Genomic DNA, 15,317 nt, shown 5'->3' with positions numbered 1-15,317 from the left:
AGACTCGGAACAGTTCGAAGGGGTAACAAAGGGTTTTATTGAAAAGAGCAACGGAAGACTGGGTGGTAGGTTCCAACAGGGCAGAATGGAGAACACGGTGGAGGGGAGTTTGTCCAGGCAAGATGTGAGCTGAGCAGGGTGTGGCGTTCAGCAGAGTTCCCGGAGGTAGTGTGATCCTGGGCACAGAGAAAAACAGTCTCCAGGGAGACACAGAAATTGCAAGGAATCTTATGGGAGTAGATAGTAGGCCTTGACACATGTACCACATGTGGTTAACTGACGATCTGGTGAAGAATGTGAGGAGGACTGGGTTGAAATATTGCAGGAGCTTGATTAGTGGAATGAGGACCAGGTGCGTCACTGGAGCCAGAGAGTGTAGCCACGCCGAGACAAACACAGACAGGGAGGACAAACAGAAAACACAGGGAAGGGGGGGGAAACAAAAGAACACAAGGTAGTGGAGAGATTCTGTAGTACCACAACAGTGCTAAAGTTGACACTGTGGCATTAGTACTCACACAGCTGGCTCGTTCTCTTAGATTACTCCTCATGTATTTGGTGTGTTATTGGTTTATACTGCAGAAGGTAGATTTTACAACACAGGGTTGTGTAACAAAATGAAGTAACTCATCAGTTGTCCCTTTAATGCTTTTATTTTGAAGGGAAAAGCCGATACAGCACACATAAGATGCAATTACACACCAAACCAGAGGCTGAGGTCTTCACCCAAACACAGGCCTTAGTGCTGAAGGTTTTGGTGCAGACCGACCTCATCCCTCTGCCTGTCGATGCTGGGCTCATGTACGTGTGCAATGAGGGTTAAAGTGCAGACTTTACACTATTTTGTGTGAGCGTGTTTAAATCTCAGGTGTGCTGTGTTGGCAGTTCAGTCCGAATAAAAATAGAGTGTCCCGTCTGAACCATCCACCTCGTCCCCCTCAAGTATTGACCCGCGGCAGTTTGTCTCATTCCTGCCAATGCAAGCACATCTTCTTCTTCCTCAGCCAAACACACAAACACACACACATGAGAGCATAGGAGTATATGTGTACGCCTAAGAAATTCAAACAACATAGTGTATGTCAACAGTCCAGGTCCTAACCCAGAGATATACACACATTTTTGTTATATTTATGGGGACACTGTGCTAATTTTTAACATCAACTCTTAAATTCCCGTAGTTTAACTGTGACTCTGATCCTAAACTCTAATCCTATAAATAAACATTTTAGCTATTGAATTCTGGGAAACTGATCTTGAGACTCAAGATAAGAACCTTGAGGTAATGCTTATATATTTTATTGCTTATTAAATCGGGGGGGGAATTTGAATGTACACAGACCTTGTCTGTGGCACTGCTGGATGGTCCTCTGGATGAAGGTCTGGACTTCTCTGTAGGTCTGGAGGAAGCTGTCCTGGAATCGGCTGGCCTGCTCGGCGCTCACCCCGAGGATTCCTGACAGACGCTCACGACCTGTTGGAAACAACATTTACTAATTCGTATTTAACTAAGCAGGCACGCATCAGGGAGAAGTTACAAGGGAGATGCCATGTGGATGTAACATAAATAGTACGATTAAATATGATCTTGGCATTTTTTGCTTTATTTGACACTGATAATAGAGAGACAGGAAGGCAGAGGAGAGAGAGAGAGGAGACATGAAGCAAAGGCAAGGGCTGGATTCAAACCCAGGCCGCTCCGCTAAGGAGTCAGCCTCAATACATGGTACGTGCTCTTATAGGTAAGCTACCGGGGCGCTCCCTCACTGATTTTTAGTAGCTTCCACACATTTATGTGCCTGGCAATGTGTGTAGAATGCTAAAGGAATTTAACATTTTGGGAAATACATTTCTTCATTTTCTTGCAGAGAGTGCCTCTGACAGCTCAGCTGATTATTCTCTAAGCATTCATTGGCAACTTCCATACAAGGACATCTTATTTAAGTTGCTGTAGCCTGTCTGCCCTTGCTGCTTCCTCTGCAAGCAGCTTGTAAACCGTTGCCACCCCAGCTCCTCCTTTCAGGCTGTGTCTGATTAATGCTGTCATTCCTGTTGTTATTGATGCTCTGTTCACTACCCTGGAGGGTCTTTGCTGCTGCTCTCTGCCTCTGGCTTTCCATGTATTATCATGGATGGGCGGGGAGGTGCTCTCCCACGTAGGTGTGTGGAAGGGCAGGCATCCCAAAACAGAGACATAACGGCAAACTTAACTTACTGCATCACAAATATCTACTTTGATGAAGCTGTCCTGACTGAAATGAGATATCACGTGTTAATTAGTGAGCTTTAGAGGAGCTGGTAGGTGGATTTTGTTACCATTGGACAGAGCCAGGCAAGCTGTTTACCTGTTTCCAGTCTTTGTGCTAAGCTAAGATAGCCGACTGCTAGCAATGGCGCCACATTTATTGTACAGATATTTAAATGTAAATGTTCTGGATTTGTATAGTGCCTTTCTAGTCTTTGTAAAATGGGTTAGGGTTAGGTGAATGGTGACAGGGGCCAGGGGAAGAGAAGAAAGTTGAAAGAGAAAGAGTGAACAGAGGCCAGACTGGACTAGAGGGTAAAATAAATGAAGAGAAAAAAAAGTAGAGCCAAGTGAAGGGTGAAAGATATAAGAGGACAAGATAAAAGGATAGTGGGCAAGGATCACGGCAAGGCTGCAAGGGGTGTATGTGTGTATCTGTGTGTAAAGTGAATATAAAGCTAACAGTGTGTGTGTGTGTGTGTGTGTGTGTGTGTGTGTGTGTGTGTGTTCCCAGTACAGCCTGTAGCAGGAGTAGAGGAGCGGGCTGTAAGGTTAGGAAGAGATCGATAGAGGAGCGTTGAGGGTGAGCTAATGGGTGCCATAGTTACTTTGTGTGTGTGTTTGAGCTGTCAGGGTGGTGTGTTGATGTGTGGTTGGTGATGAGTAATGTAATGCCAAACAGCCCGAGAGCTGGTAGGAAGGTTAGCAGAGAGGACAGTAGCTTCTACTGCAGGGATTAAAAATCAACACCACCATAAAACACACAGACACACACACACACGCCAGCCACTCCAAATGTGTTTTGCTTATTGTTACTTCACTTGGATGTTTGACTTTCACTGTGCAGAATAATGTTTGCGCTGAGTTTCAAACTTTAGACATGTACCTTTGAGCATGATTCTGTGACATCACAACTAGTTCTGAGCCAATCATGGTTCAGTATGAAACTTGAAACCTCCAGTCAACATACACACATTGAGGATGGACTTTTCAGGGGAGGTAGGAGAAATCTTGTGTCGAGAACTTAAAACTTTTGTAATAATACTTGCATATTCATAGATTCTTATACTTGTACTATGACAATTAAACACATATTGATGTAATAACTATGATAATGCCTTTTTAAAAGGGAATATTGTATTCAAGTTTTTCCGGTGGCAAAACACAAACACAATACATACTTGTACTGTCATTTTAGAAATTAAATGTAGAATAAATTTAGATATTAAGAATAATGATAACAAAAAATAATTTGAAAGTTCGCCAACATGGGCTTCATTTCTTAGAAAGTCAGCCTTAGAGTAGAAGATAAAGACATTTAAATTCAGACGGCATGTCTGTGTGTGTGTCAGTGAAATATGTCACGGCCAAGGCCCTTTCAGCAGCGTGGCTCGTAATGTGTGTTTTTGTTTGTGTTGAGCTAGAAGTCACTCAGTCTGATATGCTGTGTGTAACAAAGAGTTTCCATGGATTATAACAATAAAAAAAAAAAAGAGTACGATCTAGACCGGCTCTGTATGAAAAGTGTATAAATTGGCGCTATACAAACATGTTGAATTGAAAGATGCTGTGCAGATACTAGAGAGCACTGCCTCTGGGTGTGACGGCTGTACCGTATGAGTGTGTTCTTGTGTGTGTGAAGCTCCACATTCCTGCTGAATGAGGTCACTTCAGGGACTGACCTTCAACCTTCGTTACTGACGCTCCCTGCTTCTCTGCATGTAACCCGTCAATCTTTTTTTTTTCCTCTCAGTTAGACCTTGTTCATCTTTTCTTCTACCATTGAAACCCTCCTATTTAGTTCTGCCCTCTTTACCGTCCATTTTCTCTTTTTCTGCCCTCTTTCTGTTGCCACTGTCCTTCCTGTTTCCACGTGTCAAAATGTTATCATAAATACGAAATGCTACTTTTGCAAAAACACTGTTGATATGCTAGTTTAAGTCTTTTTCATTTCACCCTCTTTAATCTCTCACTGTATCTCTGTCTCACCTCCTTCATCCTCCCCCGCCAACATCATTTCTTGGCCTTTTTATTAGTTGACCCATTTGTATACGTATGTGTGTGTATGTGCGCGTGTGCATGAGTCCATATTGCTGCGTGGCCCCTCCTCCCTGGCCTGATTATTGTCTTCCGGAGAAAGCTTCCTTTTAGTGTTTGTTATCCATGGCAACACATCCTCCCATGCAGAGCTGCCTGTCTCTAATCATCAGGAGCTCCTTCAAATTCCTCTTCCCCTTTCCCCTACATTACTCTCTCCACATTATTCACCCCCCCCCTTCTTTCTATGCCTTCAGCCTACATCTCCCTTACTATTCCCAGCATCTGACTTTGTCTCTCTCTTTTACTTCTCACACACTGCATATTCACTCTGAATTTTTAGCACTGACCTTTTGCTTTGTGAATTGTCCCTGCATGTATTCCATGGCTCCCTACATGTCTCAAATGAATAGCTTGCACATATTTTCCTCGTTGGCCGTTACTGTTGAGGTTTATTGAGTTTCCTAGAACTGACTCATTCATCAGTGTGTGTTTGTGTGTGAGTGTTTGTGTGTTTATGCTTGTTTTCCTCCCGCTGAGCTGCGACTCCTGCTAAAGTAGAAATGCCACAAAACACTCCATCATCATCTTGAGAGCGTCAGATGTTGCTGACCTCTTGAATGCACTCTAAACAAACTCAATCCAATAAGAGAGGGATAGCCACTGACCCAGTTCCCCTCCTACACATTCTAATGAAAATCATGCGCGTTAAGAGTCACTGCTGACTGGTTAATTAAATCGAACATATTTTCTGATTTCGTCATGATGTTGTCTTCAGGGAGAACACTAAATGTCCTGTTTTGATAATATATTGTGTCACAGTAAGAGCAGCACCTGTGTAAGTAAGTGAAGCAGAGGAATATAACATATCTTGGCTCCTACCAAAAGTAGTTGTACACAAATTAAATGCATCATTGTAGGGTGATACACAGGCCCAGTTTTTTGTTGTGAGGTAATCTAAACCATGGGCATGACTTTTGACCCATTTTCCCATCCCTACAGAAGGTTTATGGGAGGGTTCACCAAGTAAAATTTTTACTTTTTGATACCACGTGGAATGCAATTTAATACCTTTTTACCCAAAATATTAAAGTATGATGGAAAACCAGTTGGGAAGAAATTACCTAGAATGACTTATTATTATCACATTGTTGTCAGTACTTCCTAGCAATATATCACAACTACCCATAATCCCTGTCCCTCTACTGGCCAAGTGTGGCTACGCATTTTGACAAATAAACGCAGGTCTCAATTAGAAGCCTGGTCTGGTCCACCAATCAAAAGAATCAAAACAGTTTTTCATTAAAATGTATACATGTTGACATAACTACAATAACCTCCGGATATATATATATTGTTTTAAGGTTTACTTTTAAAAAATTCTGGATATTTTTAAGGCAGTAGATCAGTTAAGATCTGGAATTTATGTCCCCACGCACCCAAAAATTGTTGTCTTTCCTGCCCCAAGAAGATGCTGATCATCACAGTTTATAGTGATGAATTTTATTTTTTATTTTTTAAATAACAGACACACACAAATAATAAGTAACAGCAGTTTTGACAACAGGCTCCAAAGCTGTCAAAACTGCTATTATACCAGACCACACACTTTTGAAGAGTAGTCAGCCCCGCTGATAAGCTACTGAGTACCAGCTGCCTGTAAAACCTCCCGCCATCACACAGGTAAAAACACAAACACACATGTAAACACATGTCACTCATCAGGTCCATATATACACACGCTAAAAACAAACATAACACACAACTACACACACCAACTCACAACAATTATTAGTAGTCATTGTTTTAAATCCACCGGCCTGGATATCCACCACATGTCCACTCACACACACATATTCATTTAGTCTCCATGACACCACTGACTTGCATCACTGTGGTTGTGTGTGCATATGCAGTAAGTGTGAGTGTTCGCGAGAGCATGCACTTTAATGTGTGTGAACCATAAATGACGCTGACACACACAAGTCTCTTTATGGGCCACAAGGGTGTATTATAAATTCATCTTCCTCTCTCTATTTTTATCTTCTCCTGCCCTTCCACCCTCTACCCACCCATCCCTGTCCAGCCCATGGATTCAGGAATGTGATCTACAACATTAAAGAAACACAGCTAGTATATGTCCCCGTCAAAATCCCAGGGCAATTTTGTGTAAAGATAACCTAAACCCTGCGTAAAATAATCACATCATTGTGATACTGCAGTCTCTTTCTTCCTCTGCCTCGCTTTCTGTCTGCGTCTTCTGAATTATCTCCTTTGCTAACACATTTACCCCCTTCACAGGTGCAGGTCTGAACCGGTCACCAAATTAAACTTTGATCCATTGTTTTGTCACTTTGAAACAACAAAGATCAATTGTCTAGCTGACTGATAAATCTCTTTTATCTTCACAACGTACTCACCTGCCCCGTACACAACAGAGTAGACGATGCGTTTGGCGTGTTCCCGATCCTCGGAAGTCACCTCACCCTCACGCACCCCTTTCCTGAGTGACAAAGGTGAACACATTGAGAGAGACAGTGTGTGATTCTTTACTAAATGAAAATATAAATACACTGTACAGTATGTATTATTGAACAAACTGACAGAGGCAAAATAATTAACTGATGGTACAAAACAAAATTTTGATGTTTTTTAGTTAAAAATGCAAATAAAGTCCTTGGATGACCTTTCCATACACTGGATTACTAGTTTATGGTTTTGACACTGAATACAGACAATTCCCAGACAAAATAGAGATACAACGCTGAAATTGTAGAAAACAGTTCAAATACAAGTATAATAAGTTGTATGGATGTACGATAAAAGTCTTGATTAGACATCAACCCACTTCCTTTGATCGTTGTCCGGTGGGAAACAGAGAAAGTAGAAGTACAAGACAGAAAGGTGACACAGAGAGGGAGCAAACAGAAAAGGAAAAGGACAGCAGAAAAATCACTAAGAACAAAAGGGAAAATAAGGACAGAAACAATGTGACATATGGAGGTTAAAACGACATGAAGTACAGAGACAGAGGGACTAAAGAAAAGAACAGACACGGAGAGAGAGAGAGGCAGGGACTGACAGAGACAGTTATGTAATATGACTTGCAGACAGCAGTAGTACTGGGGATCAGACAGTGTGGGTGGGATGACACGTCTGCAATGTGGCATTCCTGGAGGGGCTGACAGGGAGCTGCCACTACTGATCGGAGCTGAGGTAATTACACTTAAAATGCCGCTCTACTGCTCTCTCTCTCTTACAAACAAACACACATATATCTCTGTTAACCTTTAACCTCCAGTGGTTGACCCAAAGGTGATCACTTTCCTCCACTGTGCATCTGGCCAAGGGAAATCCATTCTGGATTTTCACTGCCCCCTGCTGGATAAGTAAAATTCTTCTTCCTCCTGCTGTTTCACCTAATCTGGTTTATTTGAAAATGAAATGGGCTTCTACATAAAATTGGCTTGTTGCTGTTACATGTAAGTGTTTGCCAATGACACCAGTTCACTACGAGGTGAAGGACTAGAAAGCCCAAAAGGTAATGTAGCAGGTTGTTCTCTGCAGCGGCAAGTGTGTTATAAAGAAATATCTACATAATATTCAAAGTAACAAGGAATTAATTTTGTGGTAGGCCAAAGGAGTCTGACTACACAGGTCATGAATAAAAAGCTTTTTATATTTTTCTCTATACCTAGAGGCTATTCCAGCCAGAGTAACAAATGCAAATTACCGGGGGGAGAGTAATGGGACATTGTGGGAGGAAGGAATGAAATAAAAAAGAAAAAGAAACTGTGAAATGAACATGTAAAAGAGTGATGGAAAGTGAGGGGGGAAAGGGATTAAGAAGAGAAAAACCTGACAGAGAAGGCAAAAAAGAGACCAAAAACCACTTGTTCAAAAAGTTTTTATAGGGACAATTGCATGGAAAGATACAAAAGCTATAAAAGACAGAGAGTGTGCAAAAGGTGGAGTAATCCCAGCAGAGTTACAGTGACACCACTTAATTTGTTTAAATGTGAAAGAGAGATAATGAAAGAGACACAAAGTAAAGCCTCAGTAGAGCTGTTAATATGGTCTGTGTGACCAGGTAATCTGTTTAACCGGCTGCCCTCTGACACACTGAGATGGATAACAGGAGTAAAAGTAGCACAGTGACACACACACGCACACACACACACGCACACACACACACACGCACACACACGTAGCATCAGAACAACAAGACAGACCTATGTGTAAACACAGACACACCAGCAGCATGAAAGAAGGAGAAAAACTCACATACACATTCACAAAAATAATTCTAAAGCACGACAATGTAATCACTAGGGTGACGAGCCCACGGGTGCCCTGCCCATGGAAAAGAGCGGGGCGAATCAGGCAGTTGGCATGGTAGTCATGGCAACAAGGTTATTAGCGTTTGAATTGAAGGCAGTCAGGAGGGGAGGCGGGGCTAGGAGAGAGCGAAAGAAAGAAAACAGGAAGGAGAAACCCTGTGGAGCATCAACACTCACCTTGCCAAGAAGATCAGGTGAGAACTAGTGTGTGTATGCATGTGTTTGTGTGTTATACTGGATATCAAAGAACTTGAAGATAACAATAAATTAAGAATAATCCTATGAGAAGGACATATGGCAAACTTTGCCGCCAAGTATGTGGCCTGTGTCACAACCTGAGGGACAGCGAGTGACTCAGCGAACTGTTGCACTTAAAGGTTAAGTGTGTTAAGTTTTACTGACATCTAGTGGTGAGGTTTGCGAATTGCAACAAACAGCTCACTGTGCATTCAGTTAGAGCGAGTCCTATACTGCGCTGTGATTGGCCAGCTGCGTATTCGGGGCGTGGCTTAGCGAAAGGTCAATTACTACTTTTATGTGGTACTTTTTCTCCATATTTGTATACCTTATTCCTCTTTCTGCAAGATTTAAAGAAAATCAGATTATTTCTACACGACATGAATACACCATCAATCACCCCTCACCCCTCCCTTTCCAAGCGCAGGAGAAGCTACGGTGGCTGACACACTCTGTCGGCTCTTGTGCTAAATAATACGTGTGGGCCTCTATTAGTACAAATTTCTCGTCTTTTCTTACTTCTAAATAAACCAGAAGACTAAAACTACTACCACTACAAACGTTACTTGTTCTTCGAGCGTTTATAACATAGTGACAAAACGCGCTCTGTAGAGCCTTATGTCCATTTGGGCTACCGTAGAAACATTGCGGCGCAAATGGCGTTGTCCGATGTAAGAGGACCCGCAGTGTATGTGGATAGAAATGGCTCATTCTAAAGTAATAAAAACACAACAGTTCATTATGTAAGGTTTATACACCACTGAAAACATAGTTACGTATATTATATTGCATTTCTATCTATAGATCCTCCTAAATATTACACACTGAACCTGAACCGAACGTTCGCTGCATGGAAGGTTAAATCTTAAATTCCTGTTTGTAGTTTAGGATCTATTTGTATATGGTATCTTGTTAATTCACATTCACATGTAAAAGTTTTGCTGCAAAAATCTTTAGCAACATTGTTTAACTGAAATATTCATGCCACTAAAGCACACTGAATTGTGTGTGTGTGTGACATACCACTGAGAGGCTAACATGGTAAAGACGTCGGCCTGCGGGAGGCTGAAAATGCGGAGCAGCTCAGGGTCAGAGGAGAGGTGAGCCAGCAGACGCAGCTCCACCTGGCAGAAGTCTGACACACACACACACACACACACACATTTTTAATGACACATTACTCCAATTTCACATCCAAAATCATCAACTATCCAATCACAAATACTGACACATTGGGGAAGAGGGTTATTGGCTTTCTTTCCGGGAGTTACATGAGAAGATACAACTTTGATGTCTGTATGGTCTACATGCAGCTAGAGTCAGCAGCCGGGTAGCTTAGCTTAGCACAAAGGGGGAAACAGCTAGCTTGGCTCTGTCTACCACCTAGTATTTTTACAGAAAGTTACGGCACATAAGCTGCGTCAAACTACAACTTGTGACAAGACCAGGCTCCTATCTGAATAAATTGGGAGAGAGCCAGAACTGCAGTTTTACTGGTCACCAGCACATAAAAACTACATGAATAGAATCACTAGTAAAACCTACTAAAAATCGCTAAAAAAGTTTGACAATTTTGCCCCAAAATAAGGTTTAAAAAGTGTTTTTCCTGACCAGTTATACTTCGCATGCATCACTACTACTGTGTCTCCTCTGTAAAACATCTCTGGTTTTAGAGGTGCTGGTAGGTGGATTGTGTTACCTTTGGAAAAAGCCAGGCCACTGTATCTGTTCTCCCCACCGTTTCCAGTATTTGTGCAAAGCTAAGCTAACAGACATCCAGTAGGGTATAGGTAGCTTTGAGCAAGATATTACTAATGACGCACTGGACCAAGAAAATATGTACAGTGTCACATATACAGAATATGAAGGAAGATTTAGGGTTCAGTAAGTTCAAAGTACACTGTTCTGTACCCTTAAATACTCATACACTGTTAAAACACAAACACTATATTTCATCTGACACATTTGGTGCATAGAAAGGTGTTATTTACGCTTAAGTGTTGCAATTTTCTCGCTGTTCCTCAACTCGCCATCTTCAATTCATTTAGTGACTTCCAACATTTTCCACGATAACTGTAAATAACCTACAGAGAGTGGGTGTGAAATACGGTAGTTGCATTTGGGCAAACATGGAGGCGAAGAGAGCAACAGCAAACAGCGACACTAAGAGCAAAAGAACATGAGCTTCCAGTGGAGAAAGAAAGGTCACCATCTGTGGAGAAATTGGTGTCTCTGCCTCCTACATCTTTCTCCCTGTATTACTGTTGATGGCAGTGCTAAATGGTGGGTATAAAAAGGCACGTTCCTTTTCATTCACGACGCTCACTATTGATGTTTTTGATGGCTGAAGAATTTTGTGCTATCAAACTTAATTGTACCAAAGCTGAAAGGAAAACCTGACATTTTTTCCACGGAAGTCAAAGAAGCTCATATACACTTTGTATACACACACTCAAAGCGCTACCCAGCTACATCATTATCAGCATCAACTATCATGATCATCATCAGAGATACATGATAAAAAAACATGAGACAATACACACAAAGCTGTCAGATTTACCACCTTCATTATGTCACTTTCTGCAGAAGTCCACTGTTATTTTTATAAAGTTAGGGATTTTTTCTCTCACATTTTTTCAAACCCTTAGTTCATTTGCATTCAATAGAAAATGAACTGGGAAGTATCTCTTGCATATCTTGGTCTGATTATCATAGAGCAACGTCATAATCATTGTAAACACAACTAAACTGATTAAATCCAGGGTATTAAAATGTATGCAAGTGTCATAATGGTCACAATAGAAGCTGACCCTGTGTTTCTTGGACACGACAACATAGTGACGCAAGTTGCAATTACATCACTGCATCATCTCCACCTAATTCTCTATAACAGCAGGATGTTATGTGAATGCTACAGCATCATCTGACAAAATGTTCTGCCTTTTGTTGTCGTCTTCTGATGTTGAAATTGACATGATTTGGATCTAATTTGTTATATCCGTCTCACAGCAAGCCAGCGCTGCTATCACATAAATAAATGCTAAGTTGGGTTATTAAGGAAAGTGATGTTACGCGGAACAACATAAATGCTGTTATTAAAGCTTGATGTGACAATTTACAGCGACCTGAGGATGGTGAGAATGTAAATGAAGAACCTACCGGCTACATCTCAAGGAACAGGTTATTTGGTGTATGCTTCACCAAAATTATGAAGTCGTACATTTTAATTTGGCAACATACCCTGTCACAGGCCGTGTTACAGTGATGCTGTTTGCACTGCTCTCCACACTGTACTTATGACTAAAATAAATCAAATTGCCATCCATCATGAATTGACATTATGAGAGATTATATGTTTTAATATATTATTCATCTGTGTATAACGTAAAAGGGATCAATTAATTTAAGGTTATTCACTGTCAAATACTGTCTAAGCCAAAATGGATGCATGGTTCAGTGTGTAAAATTTAAGAGTAACTACTGACATAAATGCAATATAACATACATAACTATGTTTTCAGTGGTGTATAAAGACCTTATATATTGAACCGTTATGTTTTTATTACCTTAGAATGAGCCATTTATATCTCCTCTTACATGGAAGTCACCATGTTGCGCCGCCATGTTTCTACAGTAGCAAAAACAACACTACAGAGCGCATTTCGTCACTATATTGAATACATTTACATTTATTCATTTAGCTGATGCTTTTATCCAAAGTGACTTACAACTGCTATACATACGAAGAAGAAGAAGAAGAAGAAGAAGCAGTAGTAACGTTAGTAGTAGTACTAGTAGTAATCGTCTGGTTTATTAAAAGTAAGAAAATAAGAGAAATTTGGACAAATGAAGGCCCACGCGTATTATTTAGCACAAGAGCCGACAGAGCGTGTGGCCACCGAAGCTTCTCCTGCGCGCTTGGAAAGGGAGGGGTGAGTGGTGACTGGTGCATTCATGTAGTGTTGGAATAATCAGAATCTTCCGAAGCATACAGAACTTCGTGCAATATCACATAATTTGCAAACATATAATAGTTTACTGTGCATGTAGAGTGAACTAGATCTCTGCGTGTTGTTTCAACACTCTGATAATGCTAATAATGTTGATTCCACATTCAGACTTAAGAGCACATGAACACACACTGAAGTTGGAAGAACGACTTCACAACTCGGGAAATGGGACCAATCGAGGGGTACGTGAATGCACCGTAAGCCACTGGCTGCAATCCGCAACCCTCACCACAAGTTTAAGGTAAGTAATTATACGCACTTTACGTATAGGGGCAAGGCTATCAGAAACGGTGTCAATGAAAAATGGTGATTGTGACCTGACAAAGATCCAAGTAAGGAGCGTTGTCAGTAATAAACCTTTGTGGCATGGAGAAAGTGTGCAGGTGTTTTTAGACTAGAATAGAATAGAATAGAAAACTTTTCATTAATGAAAGGACAGACTCTAAAGCCTAGTTTACACTCAGCGACCGTCAGGCTGTGATCAGGGGTAAATCAGCCGTCGATTGGCGGTCGCCAAGTCGTTATGTGTGAACTACAAAACGACGCATCAAAGCGGCTCCCGACACATTTCTAACACATCACCGACATCTGCCAGATATCTAGCATGCCAAATATCTGGAAAAGTCGGCCGACTCAACATCCACATCCAGCCAATGAGAGCAGGCAGCTACTTTTTCTCTGCAAAACACTTTTTACTCACCTGCAGCTCTCTCTGTAGCTCAGACAATCCCTGCTACCTGCGTGTGCTAATCGATTCTTTCACCCAGATTTTTTGTCTTTATAATTGCTATCTTTATAATATCAAACAACAGCTGTTTCATGTGTAGGTTCGCGTCATTTTTCACATTTCACGTGTGTTTTCTTGACAAACGCGGTTTGGAGACCAGCGTCGGGTGAAAGAGTCCTTGTCAGATTGCGTAGTGTGTGACCCCCCGTCACCGATAAGTCACGTAGTGCGAACGCCACAGCGACTTCAAGACTCCCGTCACAAGACGGAAAGTTGTGTAGTGTGAACAGCACAGCCATCAGCCAACGCTGAAAGTCGTGTAGTCTGTACGAGGCTTAAAGTTGCAGGTAAGACACAAAAACACCTGGTTTAAAAAGGCATCAGATGCCAAATTGTCTGAGACATTTGCCCCAAGCACTTACATAAGCAGAGAGGTAACTGGGGGCAAACACACACAAAAAACGACATGTCCTGCGCTGACAGGTCGACAGTTCTCCTGTCAGTTTGGCAGATCTAAACTGAAACACCTCAACACGAAGTACACACACACATTAAAACACAGACACACACACAGACACACAATCACACATTGAAAAACAGACACACACACACACACAATCACACATTGAAAAACAGACACACACTTACATCCACACCCCAAAAAGCAACTGCAGTGCATTCCATTACTGCCATTTCACCCAGACTCCTCTGCTCAGCTGCTTCAAAATCAAATTAAACCCAACCAAAAGCACGGAAAAAAGACTCAAAATGGGAGCGGAGAAATATTAGAGATTTTCTGGATGAAGCAACAGGCTGTAATAGGTTTCTGCTGATGTGGAAGGAGAAAAAGTGACGAAGGATGGGTGCATGAGTTTGTGAGAGGGAAATATAATACACCAACGCATTCAAAATAGTTATTGTTACATTTATAATAATTGAGATAAATCTGACAATTTACTCGTTATCATTCAGCCCTACTGAAAAAAAATTCCTCGACTTTTCAGTTCACAATGAAGCTGAACATGAACACCATCTACCCATACGTTCATTTATTTGTGGCGGCCCGCCACAATATCAACGCTGACCTCCACATATTGATTTTTTATTTATTTTTTTATTTAAAATCGTATTTGATTGCAGAGCGTCGCACATCCTCTCGCTCGTCCCTCTGTCTCTCTCTCCCTCTCCTTCATGAAGACAGCTGCACAAATCTGTCCAACATAACGCTGTCAATCGGAGTCGGAGACCAATCTTAAAAAAGGTTATTAGCAAGCATGTAAGGAGCCTAGCTAATAAGGAGAGCTAAGTTAATGTAATGCTGTATATAGCTGGTAGTCAATATCGACTGCACCAGCCCCCCCTAAATTGGACTCTTGCTCAGAGACTAGAGACCTGACTTTGACTCTTGCTCAGAGACTAGAGACCTGACTTTGACTCTTGCTCAGAGACTTGAAACCTGACTTTGACTCTTGCTCAGAGATGTGAGACTTGACTTTGACTCTTGCTCAGAGACGTGAGACTTGACTTGGACTCTTGCTCAGAGACTTGAGACTTGAGACTTGACTTGGACTCTTGCTCAGAGACTAGAGACCTGACTTTGACTCTTGCTCAGAGACTTGAAACCTGACTTTGACTCTTGCTCAGAGATGTGAGACTTGACTTTGACTCTTGCTCAGAGACGTGAGACTTGACTTGGACTCTTGCTCAGAGACTTGAGACTC

The 15,317-nt window shown here is 41.5% G+C and overlaps 1 protein-coding gene across 17 annotated transcripts in view; it reads right to left on the bottom strand.

Moving 5' to 3' along the window:
* Window positions 1-15,317, bottom strand: part of LOC123981106 (HAUS augmin-like complex subunit 3) — a 125,105-nt gene that overhangs the window by 63,101 nt on the left and 46,687 nt on the right. For 12 of the 17 annotated variants that reach the window (XM_046065753.1, XM_046065752.1, XM_046065754.1 and 9 more), the window contains 3 exons: window positions 9,883-9,994; window positions 6,703-6,785; window positions 1,343-1,474 (listed from right to left, as the gene is read on the bottom strand). In XM_046065753.1, coding sequence (XP_045921709.1) covers window positions 1,343-1,474; window positions 6,703-6,785; window positions 9,883-9,994 — 327 coding nt within the window. Of the gene's footprint in view, window positions 1-13; window positions 198-637; window positions 996-1,342; window positions 1,475-6,702; window positions 6,786-9,882; window positions 9,995-15,317 lie in introns of those variants that run through there. The other 5 variants (XM_046065766.1, XM_046065767.1, XM_046065765.1 and 2 more) reach the window with 5 other exon arrangements.

This window comes from Micropterus dolomieu, linkage group LG12 (genome assembly GCF_021292245.1).
Source record: "Micropterus dolomieu isolate WLL.071019.BEF.003 ecotype Adirondacks linkage group LG12, ASM2129224v1, whole genome shotgun sequence".
Lineage (NCBI taxonomy): Eukaryota > Metazoa > Chordata > Actinopteri > Centrarchiformes > Centrarchidae > Micropterus > Micropterus dolomieu.
Note: the sequence above shows the minus strand (reverse complement) of the source record. Positions and strands in the feature narration are given on the sequence as shown.